General features: G+C 53.3%; 1 protein-coding gene across 9 annotated transcripts; it reads left to right on the top strand.

Moving 5' to 3' along the window:
- Nucleotides 1-45: 45 nt before the first annotated feature.
- On the top strand, nt 46-26365 carry DHX30 (DExH-box helicase 30). 9 transcript variants are annotated; one of them, XM_033131638.1, is made up of 24 exons: nt 46-174; nt 2000-2117; nt 2807-2913; nt 3805-3859; nt 7900-7995; nt 8994-9022; nt 14827-14957; nt 15546-15656; nt 18511-18800; nt 19270-19390; nt 20103-20252; nt 21961-22113; nt 22407-23243; nt 23529-23604; nt 23689-23793; nt 24006-24181; nt 24383-24589; nt 24678-24759; nt 24827-25020; nt 25127-25286; nt 25372-25529; nt 25615-25718; nt 25801-25940; nt 26040-26365. In XM_033131638.1, the coding sequence occupies exons 3-24, from the start codon at nt 2889-2891 to the stop codon at nt 26291-26293; spliced, it is 3654 nt and encodes a 1217-aa protein (XP_032987529.1). In that variant the 5' UTR covers nt 46-174; nt 2000-2117; nt 2807-2888; the 3' UTR covers nt 26294-26365. The 9 variants fall into 9 exon arrangements, with proteins under 9 accessions (XP_032987529.1, XP_032987537.1, XP_032987533.1 ...); XM_033131639.1 differs by having other exon boundaries at nt 86-174; nt 1812-2117; XM_033131646.1 differs by lacking the exon at nt 2807-2913.
- The last annotated feature ends 36 nt before the right edge of the window (nt 26366-26401 follow it).

The raw sequence follows: 26401 nt of genomic DNA, 5'->3' as shown, positions 1-26401 counted from the left end.
GAGGCGGGGCCAGATAGGCTGGGCGGAGAGCGCCCAGGCGGCGGGCGGGACTTCCGCCCCGGGACCCGGAAAAGGCCGCGCCAACGCTGGTGGGAGTTGTAGTCTGGCCGTGGTTGGGGGGGCCCGCGGCTCATGCGCGGTGCACCGAGGCTTGTTTCACATCTGTAACAACAGGTGAATTGGGCTTTTTATTCTCCCCTTTCGTGCCCCCCTGAGGAGCTTGCCGCGGCCAGGGGTGGTCAGCGCGAGGAGGGGCCCGGGTCCGACCGCCGTCTTGGCGGAGAGTGGGGCGGAGGAGCGGGCGGGCCCGAGGAGCAGGCCGGGCATCCTAGGCCTGCGGGAGAAGCCGGCCGGGCCGATCGTGGGCAGCCAGGCCTCGGCCTGCCGTTGCCATGGAGCTGGGGCGGGGGCGGGGGGCAAACAGGTCCGCTGGGGCCGTCTTGGTAGCCAGGGGCTCCACGGGGGCCGCGGGAGAGGCAGCTTCATTGGCGCAACAACGCCTCCGCCTTAGGGGATGCTCGGTTTCCCGAGCAGGGCCTGGAGAAAGCTCCCGGAGTGCCCTGGGACCTTTGTCTGCCCCCCGTGTGGCCTGGACCGTTCGTCCAAAGGGAGGCCTGGTGCAATCTGTCCGCCCTGGTTTGCCCCCTTTTGCACCGACCTTGTCACTGGGGGAGGCCAAGGGGTGAGGTGTTCTTTGTTTGCTGGTGGTGCCTTGTCCCATTTCGCAGGGAAGACCTAACGCATGTTGGGTTCTTTGTTTGCAGTGAACTGGAGTCCCAGGGGTCCTCAGAACCCCCAAGCCAGGAGTATGGCTTCAGCATGCTGTCTAGCTAGTCCTCTTGTGGCAACATTGGTCACCTTAATTGTGATTTTGCAAGACACAGGTTGTCCCACTTTGCACCCCCAGTCCACAGGGGCTTGCCACACACTGTAGCAGGTGTACCGCAGATGGCCACTTGCAGACGGCCACTTGCAGCCCCTCAACCTGTTTTTGGTTGCAACTTACTGGCCAGAGTGAAAAGAGACGTTGTCTGATGGTTTCCTGTGCATATTCTCTGAAGGCAGTCATCCCACAGTCATCGTGCGTGCTGACCACATCTTGTAATTTACATTAACTCTTGGAGGTTTGGAGTTTTCTGGAGAAAGGACTCTTTTCCTGATACCGTTTTTGGGGTTGAGGATAGTGTTCTTTATTTGTGTAGCTGTTTAAGGAACAAGAAATACATCCTTTGCTGCATTTTTTAAAAACCTGTGTAGAGTATCCCTTTACCTCCAAAAGATATTTACTCTCCATGTGTTTTAACTTATGTGGCTGTGGTCCTAAGTTTATCAGTTGGGCACTTCTTGCCCCTTTCAACTTTTGAAGGTGTCACTATAAAGTGTTATTGCAAAGACTGACCCATGGCACATCTAGGTAATGACATGATATCATGGGAATTAGAAAAGTAGTGTAGCATAAGGAAGGAAAGCTTTGCAACCCAGCAGATTTCCATTCTGCCCTGAGGCAGCTGTGGGATCATGGGCCAGTTGTGTAACCTTCTCTGGGAAAGAGAATTCCTACCTCATCGGGTAGTTACATCGACTAAGTGAGATAATGTTTAAGGAAGTACTTTGTAAACTAAAAATGCCATTCAACATCTAGTTATTTCCCCACTCTGGAAGAGCTGCTTTATCTCCCTTAGATGGGTTCATTCTGTAGTCATGGTGGGAGCAGAATTCAGAATGCAGTAGGCGGTGCTCTGGGCTTGGAGAAAATGCTCTCAGACCTACAAACCCCTCTACCACGAGGTCTCTTTCTTGGTATCTTACAGGTGCTGATGAAGGGCAGCTCACAATTTGATGGGTCTAGAGTGGGTCACGGCAGGTCCTGAAGTGAGGCCAGTGGGTCCAGTGTGTGTGTTTCACACCACTAACAACACTTGTCCTTGTTGTCAAAGTTAGTAAATGAATTTCTATGACCCGGAGCAACTTTCTTTCCCTGTGGGGGCCATCTCTTTAGGGACCCAGGGTTGTACTTCCCAGGAGGAGGCCCAGCCTCGTGATGAGGAATAGCAAGCAGAGAATTCAGCTCCAGTTCAAAAGCCTACAAAATCGGAGACTTCCACTGCTCTTGTAAGGTAAGTTGGCTTAGCCACGCACACAAAGCCATGCTGGCTGTGCTGCTCAGCCCCACTGTGAAGCAAAAGGCATATATTCAGTTCGTTTGTGACAATCTTAGATGACGGGTATCATTTTTAATTAGTCATTATGGAAGCTCTCTGTCCTTGAATCATCTCATAGTGACTCTACTTGGAGTTAAATGGTGTTTCATTATGCAAGAAATCTTGACATAATATTATTTTACTTATCGCTGAATTATTTAAGAGAAACTCAGAACTGTGAAGGTTTCCGACGTAATACTGTATGACAAGGAAGGCAGCATTCTTTTGGATCTCAGTGAAATGTTCTAGAGCTCTGAAATATCTTTAAAAGATCCTATCTTGAATATCATACTATATTTTTTAGACTGATACAGGAAAAGAGAGTGTTATATGATATGTTACATGAGATAGTGTTGGCATGGAGAGGATTGGGGACTTTTTAAAAGCAAAACCAAAAGCCTATTTACAAGCAAATTAACTTATAATTTCGTAGCAAGAAAGTATTGTTTCTTAAATAATCACTTAGATGTTTTAGATTTTATAATCAGGTTTTCTTTAAAATTAGAATCTCAAATTACACCTTTCTTCTTTTATTTTGGATAGAAGGCGTCTACAGAATGTAATTTCTTAAAGTAAATTGAATCATTGTTGATATTGTATTGAAGTTTTCTCTCTGAGCTACCATATCCTATCGGCTGAAATTTCCGGCATCCCTGGGGGAGAGGAGGCCATCAGGGCAGACCTGCTATGGACCTGAAAGATTCGGCCCCAGGTCAGCCCTCCACCCCCCACCATCCCCCGATTAAGAGGGAATAACAGTCAGGAGCAGGCGTATAGGCCCCAGTAGACTCCTGGGAATGTTGAACATTACCCTGATTTGCTAAAGCATTGTGTAGATGTTTTTAAACTAAGGCCACATAGTGTTCCTGCACCAACCCAGGAGGACTGCATTGTTAAAAACATCTATGAGTCTGCGTGTTTTTCGAAAACAAAATTGTTAAACCAGAGGCATTACTTGTTTGTGGTTTTTTGGGGTTTTTTTTTTAAGTCTCTAGGTAGATTCCTCAGTTAAATGTACTAATGAGCAAAATGCACCAAAATTTTTGGCCAACAGTTGAACTATCAATTTCATATTTGTTATTAACATTAGAAACTCGGCCATGAAAAGCGTTTTATTTTGAATCACTATAGATACTGTTTGATACTGTCAGTCACGTCCCATTCTCAGGGGCTTCACTCAGTTTCGTGAAAGCCCAGTAAGCCAGTGTATCCTTAAAGCTGTCATCAGTCCCATTTCCTGATGCCACATGAGAAAAGGGGTCCATGTAGAATTTCGCTTCTTCCTAGAAGTCTCAGGAAAACTGCAAGTATTCTGATGAGATGGAAGTATATGTCTCATGATGAAATGCATCGCCTTCGGTTTAGCAGGGTCCAGGGAGATTAGGACACAGAAGAAAGCTCTCAATTAGAAACAGAGACATGTAATTACTCTAGAGTGGAGATGGCCCTTCCGTCCTTAAGACTGGGAGAAGCAGTTGGGGCTCATTAGCAAAGAGCTTCATTTCTCTCGTCTTCTGGACAGTGTTCTCTGTGTTATTGAAGTCTTCCCTTTGGGTTCCTGGACTGGGAATATTCACCATTGCCTCTCGGCCATCCTTTTTAGGATTCCAGCTTTCCCTCCTGGCCAGAAATGTTCAGCCTGGACTCATTCAGAAAAGGTAAGAACGTTAACTGTGCTTCTGACCTCGTGCCCTTCCCTGTGACGGGTAGCTGTGAAGGCTGTGAAAACCCCTCACCAGTATGTTGTTCTTGGACCCTTTCTTTGGGTGACTTTCCAGAGTCCTCCATCACACGTGATCCTCATAACCCATGCCACCCCTCGCCCAGGCCTTGGTGTACATTTGCCACCCCTCCCCCTGAAATGCCCTCTCCCACGTAGTCACTACTTATTGAAATCCTACGAATTTTTCCAGGCCAGTGTTTTATACCATTTCCTTCCTCCATGAACCGTTTTCAATTCCGTCAACCAAAGGCAATCTTTTCTGTCCAACTTGCCTCAGCACCATACCTGGTGCTTCATCTATTCTGAATTAAATGAAATATTGCACCACTAGATTGGAGGCTCCCTGCAGCCAGGGCCTGTTGTGCTCTTTTATCATCCATGGTAACTAGCACAGCAATTGCACGTGCTTGGTCTCCATAAACGCTGCTGGCAGTGGAGGGAGTCATTGTTATATTGCTGGTCATGGAAGCTGTGGCAAGTCTTGAAATCAGTGCCCTCCAGCAGATGGGGTGAGAGAGTTGCATCAGCAGTGGCAGAATTGAGCTCTGGCAGGGCGGGAGGGTAGCGTTAGGAGCTGCTTACAGGAAGTGAAGTAGCTGATAAGGACTTCAAGGGCCCCGAGGGCTTTGTGTGCTGTAGACAGGCCTGTGTCACACGGGTGTCCGGTGGGGTCTCAGCTCCTGCTCCCCACACAAGAACCCAGGACACGGTGAGGCCAAAAAGGAAGACCCACGGAGCCATAAGTAGGGGAGTCATACCACTATAGTCTCACTGGAGGCTGGATTCACACGACGTGCGACCTGCTGTCCGCTTTTCTGTCAACCGACCGATTCCCCATTTGCTAGCTGCAATCCGCCTCTCTGCAATCCTCAATCCACACTCTGCCACTTGCTAGCTCAGCCACCATCTTCTTGCTAGCCCCCATTTGCTGCTAGCTTAGCCACAGCAGTTATATTAGTGGCCAATGGCTCACTGGTTACAGCTGACGGCCAACTAGCCACAGCTGATGGCCATCCAATCACAGTTGATGGCCATTTACTACCTGAGCCAGCACCTTTCCACGTGAGGCCGAGAGCCTGGAAACTGCATTCCTGGCTCTGTCCCCACACCGTGACTTTTCTCCTTAAGGGAATAGAGTAAAAGGCCTGTCGCCTGTATTGAGGCTGACCGCGAGGCTCCTGTCTAAGCATCTTCCAAATAAATGAGAACCGTAAGAGGCCTTCCCTAACCGCTGATTAAAGAGATCTTTCCGTTGTGTCTCCTCTCCAAGTTATGCTCCTAGAGGCCTGGGAAATCTTGGCTGGTTGGTACCCTGTGTCACCACCGAATGGGGCCAGAAGGAGGGCTGGATGTACCAGGGCACAGCAGTCTCTTCCTGCCTCCTTGTTTGTCTTAAGCCGCCCCCTCTGTTTCCATATTACATGAAAAAAATTAATCTCTGTCATCCTGGTTTGGTTGTGGGTTAACTGTGTCTGAAAAAAGCAATATTGAACTTGAGATTAGTGTGGACAGCACATTTGGGGCTGGAAATGAAGTACATTTAATTGCTTTATGTCTCCCTGCTAATCAGTGGGCTTTGTGGTCCACTTTGTAGAAGTTGGATGGAAATGGGCTTTCTTATCGTGGGAGCGTCTCTGACTTAAGAGCAGTGATTCTGTGAAGAGATGGAGGCCCAATAAAGTCACGATCCTCCTTTTTCCATTTAACTCGGACGTGATAGGGAGATGGTACCAGGTGAGAGAGTTTGGGGGCAACATTCCTTCATAGCATTTGTGATTTTACTTCCTAGGCTGGGATGGATTTGTTTGAGAGATTGTCCATCAATGGTGACATCATTAGCACTCAGTTTAGCAGGAGGCAGTGCAACCTCTCTGAGCAAAAGCTCCAGACCCAGGTACCCAGTGGGTTCATGTCACCGTTCTGCCCCTCGCTCAGGAGGCCTGAGCAGGTGACAGAGCCCCTCTGCTGCGATTTCCTCACAAGTTGAGTGGGCCAGATCATAGTACCTGCCTCATAGGATCAGATGGCCTAATACACATAAAGAGCTTAGAACAGGGCCTGACACCTGGTAAACTCACCATCTGCGTTAGTAATTAAGTAGCCTCGGGACTAATAGTCTTGTTTGGGGCCTTGCCTTCCACACAGGTAAGTGTTGTGTTCTCACCAACAGCCAGTTCATGCTTGGAAGTCTCAGGGAAAACCGTCAATCAGAAAGTCACTGTTTTGAATATTGTCCTTCAGGCAAACCTGTCTTTTCAGTTTCTTGACTCTAAGGCCGAATGCCCTCTCCTGTCTTCTGAATGTTGATGTCACTTGTGGTTTACATCATGATCTTGCCAATTGGTCATGTGTGGCCTTGTGACACTTTTATATTGTTCTATAAGACTGTTATTTACCTCTTACAGAGTTTTTACATGTTCCTTTGTTCCTCATGATGAGATCATGAGTTCCCTAAGGTGTCATGACTCTTGACAGGAAATGTCATGTGGTGTGAGTCTTGGGGCTCCCGAGTCAGACTGGCTGGGGTTCAAATCTGGTCCCCACCAACATTAGCAAGGTGTTAACTTACCTGATCCTGTTTCCCAGCCCTTATCTTCAGGAATATAGTGAAGATTTGAGGTGATGTAGAAAAGCACTGGGTCTGTCCCCAGCACCTAGTCTTGGGTTGGAAGGTCTTTGATAAATGTGAGTAGCTTGATTTATCTGGGGTGCAGATCAGAGCTGATGTTTTGCTGGAGAGTGACAGCCTGGCTTCAGCATGCAGTGTGCTGTGTGGCTGCATGACTGGGCAACTGCTGCACAGGGGACACCAGGGTGGCGACAGCTGCGTCTCAGAGAGGCTTCCTGTACTCAGGGGCTACCAGTCTCAGTGGCAGGGGCCATTTGATGGTTCTGATGGTGATGGCTACAGCAATTCCCTGTGGCAACCATCTTTCCCATTATGTAATTCAACAGAGCTGCCAACACCCCCCAATTAGAATACTTATGTGCCTGGTAAGTGACCTGTTGTTGCCTTTGTCAGCAACTTAACATAAGTTTCTTGTCTCTCAGCTGTAATGCCATCAGAATCAGGCCACAAAGAGCAAACTGAGTCTTTTACAGGGAGCACAAAACTGAAAAGCACTGGATCAACAGCAAGGACGTGCAATTTTTTCAAGCTCCATGGTCAGAAGCGGGCTCAGGGATGTGGGATTATAACAGCTTTGCCCCAATTACTAAAAATGCTCAATGAGATAATCAGTAATCAAATCATTCTTCTTTTCTTTTTTCAAATCCAGCATCCCTGGGTATGAATCCTTCTCAAACAGGAACAGAGAGGTGAAGCTGGTCATTTCCAGCCTTAGCTTCCAGACAGAGCTGGAGTGAGTTCCAAGATAAAATAAACCTTGGTCCTAAGTACTGTGTTCCAGAAGACCCTACAGGCATTTCTATTCTGACACTATATGTGTTTTCTGCAAAACCACACAACTTTAATATTGTGCGGGGGCTTATGGGAGAAATAGAGTTGAGGCCTGGTGGCTGAATGGCCCTCTGGGGAACCCATACAAGGACAGCTACCAAAAGTGGAAGGCACAAGTGGAAGAACCCCAGGGGTTTACACGGTACTATGGCTTTTCAGTTTTCAACTCTTCTCCTGTCTCAGCCTCACAACTCAAGACTATAGAGAAGTACATGGGGTGGGTGTTAAACTCGTAGAAGGTGGCTAATGGAACAGGAAGAGTTTGAGGGCTTTTTTGAGAGCCAAGGAGGGAACTCTACAAGGCTATCATGTATCATCACATCTCTAAAAGACAACTGCCTTCTTTCTGTGTGGCATTGGTGACACTTGCTCAGAACCTGTGACTGGCTCCAGATACCGCCCAGCAAGCGTGCTGCCCAGAGCCCCTCACAGATGGCCTGGGGTGAGTCAGTCCAGGGGTCTGTAACTGTGAGGGGTGAGAAGATACCGCCCTGACGCCCTCTCTCTTTCCCCAGATCGGGCCCAGCACAGGCAGCGTCAGTGCAAACTTCCCCCACCCCGCCTTCCACCCATGTGTGTCAACCCTGCCCCTGGAGGGACCATCTCGCGAGGTAAGGGAGGAGCCTTGCCTCCAGCACCAGTTTGGTCCAGGGTCTGGGGAGGTGGGCAGCAGCGGGAGCCCGGGTGCCAGGCCTCTGGAAAGTGAGGAGGAGTGGGGTTAGCAGAGCAGTTGGAGCCCTCAGGGTGCGATCACATGGAAAGGTCTGGGCTATATGTCATGGTCGTTGGCTACATGGCTTAGACCCTGTGGTCTCTTGGGCCTTCTCATGTGACCAGGAATGAAGCCTAGGCTCAGTCTGGCTGTTCGGCACCAGCATGGAGCATCTGCAGGGTTTGGCTCCTCTAGGCTGATGGCTCAGGTGGTTTAAAAAGTACAGGGCACTTGTAGCAGGGCCAGACTCATCCCAGCGCCCTCCATCTTGGAGGCTTTGGGGATGCCTGGTCAATCACTTCCTGTCTCCCCCAGCACCTCAAAGCACTTTACTGACATTAAAATCTGCCTCTCAGTCCATCTGGCTCCCTTTTGGTCAGGGAGAATGTCAGAGCTCTCGGGACGGCTCAGCTCAGGTCCCACTGATATCCAGGGAAGGGCCCAGTAATAGGACCCAGGGAAGCATTTCTGCCCGTGAGCGTCTCTTCTCTTCCTTCAGAGTTAGATCTCTTCCAGGTCTGCTAAGACCAGTGCTCCTGTGGTCTCTTTCTTGTCCTGACGCTGCCTCTCTCTGCCCCACTGGCTGCCTGTGCACACCCTTCCCCCAGTAGCCTAGCAGACAGACGCTGTTTTAGGTCATAGAGTCTTTGTCTCATGTGGAGACAGATAGCATGTCCCCTTTAGACTCTGTCTGTAAAGTGCTTTGAAGGTAAGCACTCGGGAAGGGTGCAGGGAGCACAGAGCACCTCGGTTTCTGCAGCACGCGCGGCTGCCATGTTCCCATGCAGTTTGCACACCCACTTAGGTGTTAAAGAAATGCTGCCCCCTACCATTGCCAAAACAAGAGTTGATTGCCCTTTTTTTCTTCTTTCTTAAAATGCCCTGTAACTCGAAAAGGCTGAACGTTAACATTTCCAACATGGCAGGTGAGTGGCTCTGAGAGTGTCAGATGTGCTTTGGCTAAGCTTAAAGATGGTTAGTTGGGATGGCGCAGGCAGTACGGGTAGGCAGTGCCTCCTTGAGCACATGCAGAGGAGAAGGTCGCAGCCTTAGGGAGGGGCAGTTCCTCCCTGTGGGGCGGCCGTCAGGCCCCACCCTGTCTTCCCCTGAGGGGTACAGACCTTGAGCATGATTGTCTCCTCACAGCTGTGCCTCCAGAAGGCACCCATGGGTGTATGCATCTCTGCCTTCTCTCTCTCTCTCTCTCTCTCTCTCTCTCTCTCTCTCTCTCTCTCTCTCTTTCTCTCTCTAGAAAGCGTTCTTGCCTTTGTTTCTTCATCACAGAAGTAACAGACCTCTTAGTCCACATATGACACTGGGACCTTTCTGCCATGTTTTCTGATTCTCTAGGGGCTTTGGTGGCAGGCAGGAAGGAAGGATGTGGCAGAAACAGTCTTCTGGCGTTCAAACAGGAAAACAGCGCTCAGAAAAACTGTGGCCACTTGAATAGGTTATAGTGCCCATCAGAGTCAGATGTGGAATTGGGAAATACTATCACCTTCTTTCCTAAGCTACACCCTCCCACCCCCATCCCCACCCCACTGCCAACTTCTGACCAAAGCCTCTTTTTAAGGTAAACGGTGAATAAACTAAGAAACACCTCTAAGCCTCCCCTGTGAATTTTGCCCACTCACCCAGATCGGAGGCGCAGAGCACCGGAAAGCAACATGGCTAACATTCCCGGCAGGACCCTGGGGGCCTGGAACTGGTCTTTCCTGTCCATTCTCTCAGACAGATGTGTCCCTTCCTCTTGGTGTGGTGGTTTACCTTAAGGGCCCTGTGGCTCACGTGTATGAGTGGGAAAGCCGTGAGGACAGGTGGGGTGGTCAGGGTGGCCACCCAGCCCCTGTACCTCCTTACCTTTCTTGTTCCCGATCAAGTGGACCATTTCTTGCCGTTTGGACCATCCATAAAGTAACTATGGTTGAGGACGTTGGCTGAGACCCCTGGTATCTTCAGGTGTCGGTGGTCCCTCTCTCTTTCCTTCCAGAAGTTCTCTGCTCTGCCCAAAGTCTGGACTCTCTTGGGCTTCCTCCTGTTGCTTTTTCCTGGGGCCTCCAAAGTTTTGGGGTCTTTTACACTGTAATTCCATGCTGCTAGATGTTGTTTAGCACGTTTGATACCAGATGGTGTGCTTGATCCAGAAATAAGCGGACAAACCTCTGAGCCAGTAACCATTTTCTTTTCTCAGAACTTCCCTTCTTTTTTACAGGCAGACGAGTCAACACTCCCTCCCTAAAGAATAGAGAGTGGAGGAGAAGGCTTAATGTTGGTGGAAAGGAAGGGGTGCATGCCTGAGCCCCTGTAACTTTCTTCAAGGTCCCCTAAAGCAGGAGTCAGCAAACTTTCTTTAAGGATCAGAGAGTAAATGGGCTTTGTGGACCATGCAGTTTCTCTTGCAGTTACTTAACTCTGCCATTATAGCATGAAAGCAGTAATAGATGATACATAAAGAAATGAGCATGGCTATATTCCAATAAAACTTTATTTGTAAATACAGGCAGTGGGCAGATTGGGTCTGCAGGCTATAGTTTGGCAATCCCTGCTCTAGACCAAGGGAGAGAAGATTACAGAACCAGAAGGGTTTCAAGAGCTGGTCTAAGAGTTATCCTCATTTTACAAGAGGCAATGAGGTCTGTAGAGATGAAATATTTACTCAAGGTGACACCAGCTCTTAGAGCCCAAATGAAGTAAATGAAATAGGAAAAGGGGACAAGGTGCTCCCTGAGAACCAACTAGTTGGTTGGTGTCCCCTGGTGCTTTATTTATTTATTTATTTACTTACTTATTTTTCACATAAAATTTCAAATGTTTTTGAAATAAATTTTCTAAAATCAAGAAAGTAGTATAATGAACCCCCACATCCCTGTCACTCAGCTTGAACAATTAACTCCTGGCCAATCCCTCCACGTTGGCCTCTTGGAAGCAGAACCATGAAACCATCGCTTCCACCTTGGCCTGAGTCTGCTGGCTCTCAAGGCAGAGTGCTGTACTGAGGGCTTCCTGAAGCACCGTGATGGGCTCAGCCTCCGGGTCTTTCTGTCTAGGCTGTTTTCCAGCTTTCAGACACCCCAGTTTTCAAAATTTGGCCTCAGCCCCTGCTGCCACTACCAGACTTTGTAAGCTTCTGGATTCTTTTGAGGGAATTTGAGCTGCTAAGAGCCCTTGAATACTCCTGAAGCTGGGTGGATGCCTGAGCTTTTGGCCAATTAAAGTGCCATTTGTCCAAATTCAAAGCCCTTGGAGAATCACGTTCTGCCCCAAGGGTCTTGCCATCCCAATGTGGATGAGCTGGGTGGGAGCGTTTGGTACAGATGGTGGTGTCTCCTGGTGAGGTCAGATCATGGCTGCCAAGGCCGCTTTTACTTTAGCCCCTTTCTTGATAAAAACCAACTGAGGAAGGAATACAAGAGCGAGAGTCGAAGCTGCCCCATCTTGCCCTGGGTCTGTCTCTCAGGCACCTGTCCCTGTTACCGCAGACCTCAGAGGGCAGGGTCTTCTCTAACAGAGCACTCAGCAAAGCTGCCTTCCAAACGTTCCCATCTTACCCTAAGCACAGCCATGCCAAATGAGGAGAGCGAGTTTGCCCTAATTTTCCCAGTTGATGCCATTGTCCAAGGTTCACAGCTGGTAAGTGATGAAGTTGGGACTAAGTAAGCCCAATATTAGTACTCAAACCCCATGTTCTTGCCATTGGCCAGTGGTTCCCACAGTGTTGGGAATTTGTTAAATCTGGGAACTTGTCAAAACTGCAGGTTCTCGGGCCCCCACACCAGACCTAATGACTAAGAAACTCTTGGCGGTGGCTCCTAGCCATGTTTTAATAAGCTCTCCAGGGGATCACCGGTGTCAGATTTAGAGTTTACAAACAAAACCCTCCCAGCTTACCCCCCCAACTGCACTGCCAACCTCTGACCAAGGCCTCCTTCCAAGCAAATGAGACTTTGAAGCCCCCTTGCTGTCATTGTCACTGCCTCAAAATGCGGGTTCAGTCTGATTCGCAGCTGACCCGAGGCCCTGCTCCTCAGGGCCATAACAGGCAGAAGAGGAACGAGCCTGGCTAGAGCATAGGCGGAGTAGTTTTGGTCCAATCCCACCTGGTTTTTAAACAGGTGAAGAACGGCAGCTCAGGCTCTCACTGCTGGACCAGCTTGGTTCTTGGGTGCAGTGTCCAGGCCTTTGACCTCCGACGCCAGCGCTGGGGAGTAAATCAGGTCTGGTTACGGTCAAGAGGTCTTCCCTGTCCTGGCTCCAGATGCTTCCCCGGGTTTCTCTGTAAGCCATTCAGGGAGATGGGGTGCCCTCGTTTAGCAGTTCTCTTAAAACTGGGTGGCCTGCAGTGCAGTTCTCTTAACACCGTGGCTTGGAGTGCAAGCCCATTTGTCAGGGCTCGTGAGGTATTTACGGATGGATGTTGATCTAAGGTCTGCACTGTTTCCCAAAATATCTCATTCCCTCTTCCTCCCTCAGATTCAGGTGACGAGTCGGTGGGTTTAGATTTACCGGGGAGTGATTTCGGCAGGGTCCGGCCCAGGGCCGGCGTGCTCACGGGTTGACTAGAGCCTGGGCGCCGGAGGCCCTGTGCTGTGTGAGGCTGGATGGAGCCTGGCGGCTGGGGCCGCCTCGGCTCGGCCCCCGGGTCCGCCCGTCCCGCAGGGGGCGCGCGGGCCGCCCGGTCCCGCCCTTCCGCGCTGTCCCTGCCTGGCTCCGGGACCGCGGGGGCCGGCGGGAGCGCGATGGCGGCCGCCAGGAGGTTCATGGCCCTGGCCGCCGGCGTCTCTCCGCGCCTGCGGCAGCCTGGTCCCCGCGCTGCCGGGCGACAGGGACGCTCGCGCGGCTTCTCATCAGACTGCGCCCGCCCCGACCGCAACAAGGAGGCCACCGAGGCCGAGGCGGGGGTGGCTCCCTGCGGGCCCGAGGAAGGCGACGGAAGCGTGGTGAACGGTGAGGGCAGTGGCCGGGTCGCGCGACGCCCTTGACTCCTGGGGATGGCAGAGCTAGGGGCGCGGGCCGGGGTCGGGCCGGCGGGCTGGGCCCACTGTCCGATCGAGACCGCTATTCGCTGGCGGGTCGCAGCCCTGCTGTTCTAAAGCTCAGTGTAGCACAGGCGCCCATGGACCCCGAGCGCAGAGGTTCTGGGACTGCAGCGCCTGCACCCGGCAAGAACAGGTGAGAGGTGCGGGACCTGGAGAGAGGGGGAGAAAACGGGTAAACGTCGCCCGGATGGGTGGTCAAGCGTTAGAGCATCAAGGGTAAAGCACATACGTACCAGTGTGGGGGAAAGCCCCAAATACACCTGAGACGTCAAGGTCTCAAATAGAGATGGAATGATGGCTGTGGTGGATCGCAGCGCTGTGCCTCCTGAAAAGTGAAGGGAAAGAAACTGGTGAGAGCATCCTTGCCCATCAGGGATGGATGGAGAGCGCTGGCCTCTGCCTGCCTGCCCCATAGAGCTGGAGGGGGCACCAGCACAGGTCTGTTTATACCTGTGGGTCTAGTGGGCTATTTAAAGTTGGGTCCTTGGGAATCAAACTCTTTTGAGTCAACTTAGATAGTACTCTTTCTTGACTGCTTGATTCTTAGTTGCTTTGCAAGTTATCATTTAGAGGGAGCCAGAGCCAGACAGGATCGTCGCTCTTGGCTAGTTGCACAGGAGTCTGCCCCAAGGAAGCAGCCTCAGCCCAGGCAGCAGGGTTCCATCAGAACTCCTGGAGGAGCTTTTCCCTATATCAGAACCCAGGGATCTGGTGTCCAGTGCTGTGAACAAGCTCCCCGGGTGATTTAGGATTGATTTGTGCAGGTGCATGTGTGTGCGTATGTACCCCCTACAAAGTTCCTTTTTGGAGCTGGTTTGAAGTTGACTATGCCAGAGACTGAGTGGCGAATGAAAAGGCTTCCTCTCTCCTCTGTCGGTCTCTGACCATGAATTTCTTGAAGGGCTACTCTGGTGCTTTGGGGCCCTTCCTTCTGTTTTTAGATGCTCCCAGGAGGCTTCTTCATGGTCTGGCTAAGCCCTGTGCCTGGCACAAGCTGGCTCTAGGTGGACATCTCACTCATTTGTGCTCTGGGATTGGTCCAAGTAAAAAAGTGAGGTACCTCTCAGGGTTTCTGCTGCCTCCTGCCACCATGTGACTCCAGTGAACTCGGGGAAGGAATAGCTCACACCTGTGTCTCAGCTATGGCGGTCTCTAATCAGTGTCCCTACATGTAGTCTGACTCTAGGGAGACCTATTGTAGGGTGCTGAGGACAGTTGAGAGCTGGAACCTGGTATTTTAGACTAGGGCGAATCCTCCCTTTTGTGTCTTTGATTTTAGGAGGGGTCTTGCATTGTCTTAATCTCCAGTTTGTGTGTGTGGTGGATTTTTATTTTCTTTGTTCATTGCTTTCTTCCAGACATTAGAATAGGGGGTTTGTTGCCATCTCAGCTTTTATAGCTGGCGTATTAAATCAGGAGCTTGGTGGGGAAAAGGATGGTTCCTTGGCTGGTTCCCTCTGTGATGTGTAGGTCATTGGCCATTCTCCTTCAAGAGATGGTGGTGCAAGTGGGTCTAGCCCCACTCTCCCTTGTAAACTCCGAAGCCGTTCTGCTCTCCTTTTCCATGATGCTCCTGGGTGGTTTGGGGTCATGAGCCAACACCCTCTGTATCCAGCCCAGGGATGCCCTGATACACATCCCGTGGAGTTTTTAAAAGAAAAAGAACTATAATGCTTTTGTTCTTATTTTCTTAGCTTCTAGGGACCTATTAAAAGAATTCCCACAGCCCAAAAACCTTCTCAACAGTGTGATTGGAAGAGCCCTGGGCATCTCACATGCAAAAGACAAACTGGTCTACGTGCATACAAATGGACCGAAGAAAAAGGTAACTCCACTGCTGGCGGGGACGTGTCAGTCTGACTCTCAGGAAGAAGACTGGCTGCCCTTTTCTCCTTCAGACTTCTTTGTCAAGGAGGCCATTTCTGAATTGAAAACAGCAGAGACTCTCAGAGCAAATCTGGGTTTGAAGAAGAGCCTGGTTTAGGGAAAGGGAGCCCAGGGCAGGTGACGTGAGGGCTTCTCATCTTGTTTAACACAGCCCCCCAGTCAACTAACTGGCACTGCAGAGGGTTAGAGGTGACGATGGGAATTCCTGCTCCAACAGCCTTGTCTGTCCTGGGACCCACTGAAGCCTGCAGGCAAACCATTCTGAAGGAAGATTTTTAACATTAAAGATGGGTTCCACCTTGCCCCCTGGCCAGAACATGGCACTTCGAAGAAGCAGGACAACTAGGTGGGACGAATGGCTTGAGGATGGGAAAACTAGAGCCTTACAAGGAGTCAGTGATGCAGGCGGGTCTGTACTGCACGGCTGCCGTGAGGTCCGTGGCTTTGCTGCTGAGTCTCCGCGGGCTGTGCAACAGCTTTGTAGTCTGGAGGGGCAAGGGTCCTGATTCTGTCTTCTCTTCCCCAGAAAGTCACCCTCCACATAAAGTGGCCCAAGAGTGTGGAGGTCGAAGGCTATGGCAGCAAGAAGATTGACGCTGAGCGCCAGGCTGCAGCTGCGGCCTGCCAGCTGTTCAAGGTGACCCTCCCCTAGCAAAAGCCATGCAGACCTCTCTCCTGGGACACTCCTTGCCCCTTGCTCTAATGTCCTTTCAGGTGGAGGTTGACAGGGTTCAACCACTCACCTGTCCTGAGCCCTTCCCGCCTCGTGGTTCCTTTCTTGCTGTTCAGCCAACAAGGGAATAGCATTTTTTCCTGCTACTGTAGTTACCTACTTTCTGAGGTTTCAGAAACCACAGAAAGGAACCCCTTCGTGAAGCACACTCCCTACATACAGCACCGTGGATGTACGTCTATTTGGGTTTCTGTCTGTTTTTTCCCGTTATTAATGGGGGTTTTTCCCTGGAGCCAGATGTCCTCTCTTACTTGTAATGGAAGCATGATACTGGTTTTTCTCACTTCCCAGTGGTCGCACATAGTTGCTTTCAGGTTTTTGGTTTCCAAGCATTTGTAGACCTTCTCTCCAACCTTTCTCTCCATTCCTCATTGATTGTGCCAACCTTGAATCTTACTCAGGGTCCTAGGTCTTCATCTCTGCTCTGACAAGGCAAAACTGTCAGCGTTGTTCTTTGGCTTCTCTCCGCTCATGGGCTCCCGGCCTTCACTGTGTCTGCTCCTTCCTACGTTGGAGGAGGAAAGTTCCTCTGCTGTCCGGCGTCCCCAACCACTCCGCTCTTTTCTCTGTCCCCTCTCTGTGTCCCCTCCCCACCTCTCCCACCCTTTTACTTACTTCTCAGATTCTTCTTCTGATTCTTTTCTGTACACTTCAGAAATACTTCAGTGTACTCTCTGATCCCTTCCCTTGGCCCTGCGTCCACCGCACACAGCTTCCGTGCTGTGCTTTGCGTGTTCTCTACTCCAGTGTTGCGGTCGCTGGCTTACCTTCACATCCACACAGTGGGACGTGTAGCAGCTGACTGTTGACTGACAGGAACAATGCTTGACCAAGCCCTTAGCCACTGGTCCTTGCTCTGCTCGAATGCTCTGTAGCTTTGGCACTGCCAGGCGTCCCTTCCTCAGCCTCTGGATGACAACCTGCTCCTCCTTCCCTCTGGGTCTCCCCAAGGCCCTTTTCCTCTCCCACCCTTTGTAAACATCTCTTTTTCTCTACCCCTTTTCCCTAGAGAAATCTTGACTTAGAGGTTCAACCACCCTGTCTGTGTTTAATGTCTAAGAAGTCTCTGTCTCCCATAGAGTTCAAGGGTTCTCAACTAGGGGGAGGTGGACCCCAGTGGACATTTAGCAATGTCTGGAGACATTTTTGGTGGCCACAACTGGAGGAATGGTACTGGTGCAAAGCCAGGGATGCTTCTAAATATCCTACAAGGCATAGGAAAGAATGAGCTGGCCCAAATGTCAGTAGTGCCGAGGGGGAGAAATTGGTCCCTCCCTGGACCTTGGAAGACCTTTTAAACCCAGCCTGTGCACAAGTCACGAGCACATTGCTCCCCAGCCCTTCCTCTTTCCCTGTCTGTGCTCAAAGCCTTTTTTTGTTTGTATGTTTACTTGTGGCAAAAGACACAAAAGACAGACTTTATCATCTTACCCACTTTGAAGTGTACAGTTCAGTAATATTACGCACAGTCACGTTGTTGTGCAAACCCATCTCCAGGACTTTTTCATCTTTGCAAAACTGGAACTCTGTCCCCATTAAACACTAACTCCCCAGTTTTCCTCACCCGAGCCCCTGACAACCACTATTTTACTTCCTGCTTCTGTGTATTTGACTAAGAAACTCACATTAAGTAGAATCATACAATACTTGCCTTCTTGTGACTGGCTGTTGCACGCAGCATAATGTCTTCAGGGTTCATCCATGTTGTAATGTGTCAGGATTTCACTCCTTTTAAGGCTGAATAATATTCCACTGAGTGCGTGGACCACATTTTGTTTATCCATTCTTCCACTGATGGACACTTGGGTTACTTCTGCCTTTTGGCTGTTTGTGAACAAGCGTGCTGTGACCACTGTCACATGGCCCTAACGTCAGAAACCTGCTTGACACGTCCATGTCCACTGTCATATGGCCATGTCTCGCTGTGTTGCCTTTACCACTCCCAACTTGAATTTCCTGAACCGATTCTTTATTCATACTCTGCTCCTTGTTCTTGTAGCTTCTCACTTTCTTGTTCCTGAGACCAGTCGTCTGCAGCTCGGTTCCCCTTCTTAGGTTCTGAGCTTCCTGAGGGCAGAGACCAGGAGTCGTCTGTCCTGCTGATGCTCCAGGTGGTTTTTGCACATGCAGAGACTCGGCAGATGTTCTATTTGATACTCTCTAGAAAACAATGAAACTACAATACGTTTTAAACTAATGTTTTTGTATAAGTGGCTTTAAAAACACTGCAGGTTATTTCTAGAATATGTTCCCAGCATCGGATTCTTTTTTTTTTCCTGAGGGAAGTACCTCACTCACTTCACCCTAGTTTCGGTCCTGTTTGGTGATGCTGGCGCCCCTCTCACCATCCTTACTGCTCTGAGCAGTATCCTCTGAGCCTTCCCGTGGAGCATAGCGTGCTTGTGTCACAAGGTGTACCTGTTTTGTAGGGTGAGCTACATGTGTCTTAATTGCTATACTCGCTGAGGCTTCTTAGCTCACTTGGAAAATGTGTCTGCCTCCCGTTGGGGTTTTGTTTTTTTTGTTTGTTTGTTGTCTTTTGTCTAAGAAGTGTAAGAATTTACCTTGTCATTTTCATCTGCCAAAGCTAGACATTTTTAGTGTCTTCTCTGTGCCCAGTTCTGACTAGGGGCTGAGGTGGGTAGACAGGTGAAAAAGCATGGCTCCCACACGAGGGACTTACAGTGTAACTGGGCACATTCAGGCAGGCTGAGGAGTGAGGGGGGTGTAGACCCTCACAACGCCCCTTTCCCCCCAGGGCTGGGGTCTGCTGGGTCCCCGGAATGAGCTGTTTGATGCAGCCAAATACCGCGTGCTAGCCGACCGCTTTGGCTCTCCGGCTGACAGCTGGTGGCGCCCGGAACCCACCATGCCACCCACTTCCTGGCGGCAGCTGAATCCCGAGAGCATCAGGCCAGGGGGCCCTGGGGGCCTATCCCGCTCCTTGGGCCGAGAGGAAGAGGAAGATGAGGAAGAGCTAGAAGAGGGGACCATCGATGTGACCGACTTCCTGTCCATGACCCAGCAGGACCCCCACACCCCACTCAGGTACTGCTGGAGGCGGGGTGCAGGGGAAGCTGGCCGCACTGTGACATGGGAGTGGGGCGATGCGTTCTCTGAGACAGGAGGGCCCCTGCCCCACGTCCCCACCTGTGTGCCCCGTTACTTACTGGTCCGTTGGCCTGTTCTCAGGGGAGAGCCAGCTGTGGTCTTGTACGTGGGGCTGGGCTTTGGCAAAACAGCAGCGTGGCCCTTTCCTCAGGACATTTGGGTCCCTCAGAGGCCCAGCAACCACTCTGCCTTCCCCTGCCCTCTTATGTGTTTGGGGGAACTGAGGGAGCGTCGGCCATGCTGTGTGTCTGAATGTCACCGGCCAAGCAGAGATGCCCAGTCTGTCACCTTTTTCGTGCTGCCTGCTGGAACTACTCAGTGTCCTGCCTCCGGGGTCTCAGAGCCCGGGGTGAAATTGGCCCGGAAAAAGATAGAGCTTTTTCACCTAAACTTTTGGTCTTCCCAGGGGGGGTTCCCTTGAAATGACAGACGATGACAGTGCTGTTAGGGCTCTGACCCAGTTTCCGCTTCCCAAGAACCTTCTGGCCAAGGTGATTCAGATTGCAACGTCGTCCTCCACAGCTAAGGTGAGTTGGATCTCCTGAAAATGCATGGGCGTGGGAAGCTGGCTTGGTTGTGCCTAGTTTTCCCCAAGACCAGGTAGGAGGGAAACTACAGGTGTGTGGAAGGGCTGAGCCATCTGTTCGCCCAGCCCACACCTAGGCCAGCGGGGGGGTCCTTGGAGAGCAAAGAGGGTGGAAGAGTGAGGACAGAATGGAAGTAAAAACACCGGAGCACAGGGAGTGGGCTGGGGACTGTGGGAGAGCCATATCTGTCAGGTGTGGCGGACAGGAAAGGAGGGGTCGGGGTGTGGCAGCTGTGTCGCTGAGGTGTGAATTGCATCTTTGCTGCCCACCCAGGGGCTCTGGTGAAGCAGACCTCTCCGGGCGTGGGCCTTGGCTCCCCCAGGATGTGCCTGGTTTTTAGCACACAGCTGCCAGCACAGCTGTTTGCCTTGAAGATGCTGAGAGGACAGTGAGTTAGGAGGGCAGGTAGTGCCATTGCCTGGACACCATCTTCACCTGTGATCCACAGCACAGGAGAAGCAAGTCCAGGCGCTGGGCGTGGGGGCTTGCGTCTCTTCTGTCTGTCTGTATGGTGGCACTTGTCGTGTGGCTCGTGTTTGGCATGTGCTAGCTGGCGGTTAATTCCATCTCTGGGTTCCTTGGTGTTCTGAGAATGCAGCAGATGTTTTCAATCTCCGCCTTCTCACAGCCACCTCTGTCACCTTCCCTGTAGAACCTCATGCAGTTCCATACTGTGGGCACCAAGACCAAGCTGTCCACCCTCACTCTGCTCTGGCCCTGTCCCATGACCTTTGTTGCCAAAGGGCGTCGCAAAGCAGAGGCTGAGAATAAGGCGGCAGCCTTGGCCTGCAAGAAACTGAAGGTGAGTTCAGGAGGGGCCCTGATCCGAAGCGTGAGATGTCTTCGTGCTCCCCACTGCCCTGGGCAAACAGGTCCACGTTTTAGGAAGTGAAATCCACCGTACCAGGCTTTGGCCTGGCCATGGAAGTATCTGGTGTCCAAGCCTTGTTTGTCAGGCTGTGGCTGCTGTCCCCAGGACTTGCCACAGTCCCTCTAGAAGGGCTTGGCCTGTGAGCCCAGCCTTTTCAGCGCTGTGGGCAGAACTCGGGTGAAGCTAGCAGGAGACCTGCGTTGTGGATGGTGAAAAGCGGAGACATGGTGCCTGTCTTGAGTGGCAAGCTCAGTGTCTAGAAAGATCCTGAGAACCTGGGCTTTGTGGCCAAAACGAGTAATAAGATGTTTATCCGGGATGAAGACTGATGAAGCAAACTGTGGCAAGGAAAAGGCGGTGACCTCCAGCTGGCAGTTTCCTCGAAGGGGCTTTGGCGGTCAGCAGATGCCCCAACACTGGGAGTTAGCCTTGTGTCGTGATTGTCCGAGAAGTTAGTGATTTGGACCCATGTTTAGAGGTTCAGTTGGTAGAGGATCGAGGCCCTGCTTTACTCTGAATGGTGCATGTTTGGCTTTGTGAAGTGCATCTTAGATATAGCTGATGGTGAGAGGTAACGAGAGCCTGGAGAACAGAAGAGAGACAGGGACGGGGGTAAATGGTGACAGAAAAGGAAATGGATGTTACCCCTGGCTCAAGAGCAGAACTAGGGCTCAGTGAGAGAACTTGGAGGAGGTCTGAATTTAGCTTGACAGATACAAGCACCAGAAGCCTCGCAGCTGCTGGAGTCCTATTTCAGGAAGCAGCCCCTTGCCGGAGCAATGTTCAGGGAACGATGGGCCGGCCCAGCCCAGCAGAGCAGCTGCCGGTAAACTCTTGCCATCCTGGAAAAGGTGGAAGCCTCTCCTGCAGCGACGTGGCTGTGTTGGTACCTCCTGTGGTGCACGGACTAGATCCCTGTCCTTGAGGTCAACCAGGAGACCAAAGTAGGAAGGATGCTGGTTCCTGTGAGGGCGAACTTGGAGGAGGGAGTGTTTGACCTGGCCTTCAGAGGGAGAGCAGCATCCAGACATTACAGGTGACGGGGACACAACACTAGAAAAATGATTGGTTTTACACACTTGCCTGAGGTGTTATCTCTGGTAAGATGGCTTTGGGCGTAGGGACATAGGATGCAATGGTTCCCTTCCAGTGGCTTATTTTATCAAACCACATAAATAGGAATGCCATGTCCGTTTGTATGATGGGGTCACAGATGGAACGGGCGCCATGCAGATAGGAGGCAGGTGGGCTTTGGGGAGGCCGCGGAGGCGGAGGAAGCCTGTGTGGTGTGTCAGGGAGTCCGTGTTGGCAATTTGTGGAGGTGAGATGGGCCAGTGGTGGGGGCTCCAGCTGCTGTGGGAGGTTTCTCAGGAGCACACCCACCCCCCATCAAGTGTGAGACTGTCTGCTTGGACGTGTCAGGGCTTGCTTTTCTTGCATTCGTTTTAACTAGTTAATTTCCTTTGGTGGAGATTTACATTTTCCTGGTTCCTCATTTCTCCCTCTTATGTCATGTCAGCCAGAAACCAAAATCTTAGAAAAGAAAAGCAGTTGCTTTGCATGACTTCCCACTAGAGCCCCGACCCACTGGGCCACTTCTGGGGAGGCAGGCAGAGCGAGACTTGTGTGTCCCCCACAGAGCCTGGGCCTGGTGGACCGGAACAACGAGCCGCTCACGCACGCCATGTACAACCTGGCCTCCCTGCGCGAGCTGGGTGAGACCCAGCGCCGGCCGTGTACCATCCAGCTGCCTGAGCCCATCCTCCGCAAGATAGAGACCTTTCTGAACCAGGTAAGAGGACCCCTTCCATCCCTACCTCCATCTTCTCCAGACTAAGAGCTTCTCTACCCACAACAGGCCTTAGTAATCCCTATTTCCCCATTGAGGATGGAGCCTGGGGGGGCCCTTACCCTAGCAGCCCAGCTTTGCCCACAAGGGTCCCAGGGCAGTCCTGGACTGGCATCTGCCCAGGGGGGTTGGGCCACAGCGGGCGACCCAGAGAGTCACGTGGAAGGGGCTGGGTGCGAGTGAGGAGGAAGGCGTCCCTTTCACCGTTTCACTTGTTTCTCCTGTCCCCCACCCAGTACCCCGTGGACAGTTCCTGGATCTCCCCAGAGCTCCGGCTGCAGAGTGATGACATCTTGCCCTTGGGCAAGGACTCCGGGCCCCTGAGTGACCCCATCACAGGCAAGCCCTATGTGCCCCTGTCAGAGGCAGAGGAGGTACGTCTGAGCCAGAGCCTGCTGGAGATGTGGCGGCGGCGAGGGCCTGTCTGGCAGGAGGTGCCGCAGCTGCCTGTGGACCCGCATCGGGACACCATCCTGAATGCCATCGAGCAGCACCCAGTAGTGGTCATCTCTGGGGACACGGGCTGTGGGAAGACCACGCGCATCCCCCAGCTGCTGCTGGAGCGCTACGTGACCGAGGGCCGAGGTGCTAGCTGCAACGTCATCATCACACAGCCGCGTCGCATCTCGGCCGTGTCCGTGGCCCAGCGGGTCAGCCACGAGCTGGGCCCCTCCCTGCGCCGGAACGTGGGCTTCCAGGTGCGCCTAGAGAGCAAGCCCCCGGCCCGGGGTGGGGCCCTGCTCTTCTGCACCGTGGGCATCCTGCTGCGCAAGCTGCAGGGCAACCCCAGCCTGGAGGGCGTGAGCCACGTGGTCGTGGATGAGGTGCATGAGCGGGACGTGAACACGGACTTCCTGCTGATCCTGCTCAAGGGCCTGCAGCGGCTCAACCCCGCCCTGCGGCTGGTGCTCATGAGTGCCACCGGCGACAACGAGCGCTTCTCCCGCTACTTTGGTGGCTGCCCCGTCATCAAGGTGCCCGGCTTCATGTACCCTGTCAGGGAGCACTACCTGGAGGACATCCTGGCCAAGCTGGGCAAGCACCAGTACCCACACCGGCACCGGCACCACGAGGTGAGGGCGCGCTGCCCCTTCCCACCCAGGGCTCCCCGTCTTGGCTTGGTGGCTGCCCCTGCCCGTCCCTGTGGCTGGGGGCCTGGCGCGAGGTACCCTCCCCAAGCTCTGGTTTTCCTGTTTTCATAGAAACAGGAATGATGGGGGCTGTGGCAGGGGTGTGGTGAGGGTTGCAGGGGACATGTTAGGTGTCAGCCTCACTGCGTGCGTCCCCGGTGGCTGTGTCCTGTACACGACCTCTGGCCCTGCCTGGGGCTGTGACTGGCCTCTCTGCCCCCACTCCAGTCTGAGGACGAATGTGCACTGGATTTGGACCTTGTCACTGACCTGGTTCTGCACATCGATGCCCGCGGGGAGCCAGGTGGGTGCCTTCCCTGCTCGTGCCCACCCTGACCCCGACCCCAGGTACCCGGAGCCACGCTCATACCTGCAGCTCCCTCTACAGGTGGGATCCTCTGCTTCCTACCTGGATGGCAGGAGATCAAAGGAGTACAGCAGCGGCTGCAGGAGGCCCTCGGCGTTCACGAGAGCAAGTACCTCATCCTGCCAGGTGAGCCCGTGTGCACTCACTCTCTCCGCGCGACTTGTCCTGGGGCCGACCCAGCGGGACCCAGCACCCTGGGTGCTGGTTTTGCAGCCTTGCCTGGGCATATTGACCAGGGCCTCACTTTCGGAGAATGGGGTGAAAATCGTTGCCCTGCCATCATCACGGAGGCTCTGGCCGGTGCATGCCCGTAAATAACCGCGCTTGCTGCCTTCCAGTGCACTCCAACGTCCCCATGATGGACCAGAAGGCCATATTCCAGCAGCCGCCAGCCGGCGTGCGCAAGATCGTGTTGGCCACCAACATCGCCGAGACGTCCATCACAGTGAACGACATCGTGCACGTGGTGGACAGTGGCCTGCACAAGGAGGAGCGCTACGACCTGAAGACCAAGGTAGCCCCCATCTCCTGGGTCCCCAGGGAAAGAACTCCCAGCTCCCAAATCGGCCTTGTGTGTCTGGAGAAGGCCACACTCGTGGGGTCTCATTGTCCCTGTTGGGGTGGGGCTGTTGGGTTAAGTGAGGTGACGGCCAGGCATGGGGCACTGAGGAAGTCCTGTGGCATCTGGGTCACTGCTCACCTGTCCCCTCCCCAGGTGTCCTGTCTGGAGACAGTGTGGGTGTCACGAGCCAATGTGATCCAACGCCGGGGCCGGGCGGGCCGCTGCCAGTCAGGCTTTGCCTACCACCTGTTCCCACGGAGCCGGCTGGAGAAAATGGTCCCTTTCCAAGTGCCGGAGATCCTTCGCACCCCCCTGGAGAACCTGGTGCTGCAGGCCAAGATCCACATGCCGGAGAAGACGGTGCGGCGCGCACGGCGGGCGGGCGGGCGGGCTGGCCGGCCTTGGGTGGACGGTGGGAACGCAGGCTCACAGGACTGTTTCACTGTAGGCGGTGGAGTTCCTCTCCAAAGCCGTGGACAGTCCGAACATTAAGGCCGTGGATGAGGCTGTGATCTTGCTCCAGGAGATCGGTGAGTGGCGGGGCCGGGCCTGGCTGGAGTGGCTCCCAGGACGTGCCTGACTGCTGGCCTGTTGCAGGGGTGCTGGACCAGCGGGAGTACCTGACCACCCTGGGGCAGCGCCTGGCCCATATCTCCACTGACCCCCGGCTGGCCAAGGCCATAGTGCTGGCCGCCATCTTCCGTTGCCTGCACCCGCTGCTGGTGGTCGTCTCCTGCCTCACCCGGGACCCCTTCAGCAGCAGCCTGCAGAACCGAGCGGAGGTGGATAAGGTCAGACCAGTCCCTGCCTGTGGCCCGTTGGCGCTCCCCTGCAGCCCTGCACCACCTCCTGTCCTGAGGTGGCCAACTCTAGCCCGTCCCCAACCTCCTCCCCCAGGTGAAGGCACTGTTGAGCCACGACAGTGGCAGTGACCACCTGGCCTTCGTGCGGGCCGTGGCCGGCTGGGAGGAGGTGCTGCGCTGGCAGGACCGCAGCTCCCGGGAGAACTACCTGGAGGAGAACCTGCTCTACGCGCCCAGCCTGCGCTTCATCCATGGTCAGCACGTCGCACACACGTCTCGAGCCCCTCGCCCTCCCAGACACCCTGGTGCCCCGGGTTCACCCCGACTTTGCCTTCCCAGGACTCATCAAGCAGTTCTCCGAGAACATTTATGAGGCTTTCCTGGTGGGGAAGCCCTCGGACTGCACTCTGGCCTCAGCCCAATGCAATGAGTACAGTGAGGAAGAGGAGCTGGTGAAGGGCGTGCTGATGGCGGGTCTCTACCCCAACCTCATCCAGGTACTGCCTTGGGAGGGGCGACCGGGCCCCAGCCTCCTCTCCCGTCCGCAGCGCCTTGCTCAGCCCACCCATCTTGTCCTTCAAGGTGAGGCAGGGCAAGGTGACCCGGCAGGGCAAGTTCAAGCCCAACAGTGTCACGTACAGGACCAAATCAGGCAACATCTTGCTGCACAAGTCGACCATTAACAGGTGGGGTGCAGGCGGGCTGGGCAGGGCAGGGCAGCTGGGATGGGCCAGAAGGGGGGGCCTCACCCAGCCCTCTATTCCCCAGGGAGGCCACCCGGCTACGGAGCCGCTGGCTGACGTATTTCATGGCTGTCAAGTCCAATGGCAGCGTCTTCGTGCGGGACTCCTCCCAGGTGCACCCGCTGGCTGTGCTGCTACTGACTGACGGGGACGTCCACGTCCGTGGTGGGTGCTGCATGTCTCCCACCCCACGGCTGCGCCCGGCTGGCTGTCTCCAGGGCCTGGCCTCACCGTGGCTCCCCACCATCTTCCCCTTTCCTGCAGATGATGGGCGCCGGGCCACCATATCACTGAGCGACAGTGACCTGCTGAGGCTGGAGGGCGACTCACGCACAGTGCGGCTGCTGCGGGAGCTGCGCCGGGCCCTGGGCCGCATGGTGGAGCGCAGCCTGCGCAGCGAGCTGGCCGCACTGCCGCTGCCCGTGCAGCAGGAGCACGGGCGGCTGCTGGCCCTGCTGGCCGAGCTGCTGCGGGGACCCTGTGGCAGCTTTGATGTGCGCAAGTCGGCTGACGACTGAGCCCCAGGGCGCTGGGGCTGTGTACAGAGTGCAAATGTTTATTTAAAATAAAGTTCTATTTATCCCTTGTGAGCATTGCTCTCCTCTGGGGGCTCCTCTTGGGGCCTC

This window comes from Rhinolophus ferrumequinum, chromosome 17, assembly GCF_004115265.2.
Source record: "Rhinolophus ferrumequinum isolate MPI-CBG mRhiFer1 chromosome 17, mRhiFer1_v1.p, whole genome shotgun sequence".
NCBI lineage: Eukaryota > Metazoa > Chordata > Mammalia > Chiroptera > Rhinolophidae > Rhinolophus > Rhinolophus ferrumequinum.
The sequence above is the reverse complement of the archived record's forward strand: the minus strand, read 5'-3'. Positions and strand labels throughout refer to the sequence as shown.

Excerpts from the sequence above, each read along its gene's own strand:
- DHX30 (XM_033131637.1), top strand. The coding sequence starts at position 12,833 with ATGGCGGCCGCCAGGAGGTTCATGGCCCTGGCCGCCGGCGTCTCTCCG. Across the intron at positions 23,244-23,528 it reads ACCGGCACCGGCACCACGAG|TCTGAGGACGAATGTGCACT; the intron begins GTGAGGGCGCGC and ends CCCCCACTCCAG. Across the intron at positions 25,719-25,800 it reads CACAAGTCGACCATTAACAG|GGAGGCCACCCGGCTACGGA; the intron begins GTGGGGTGCAGG and ends TCTATTCCCCAG.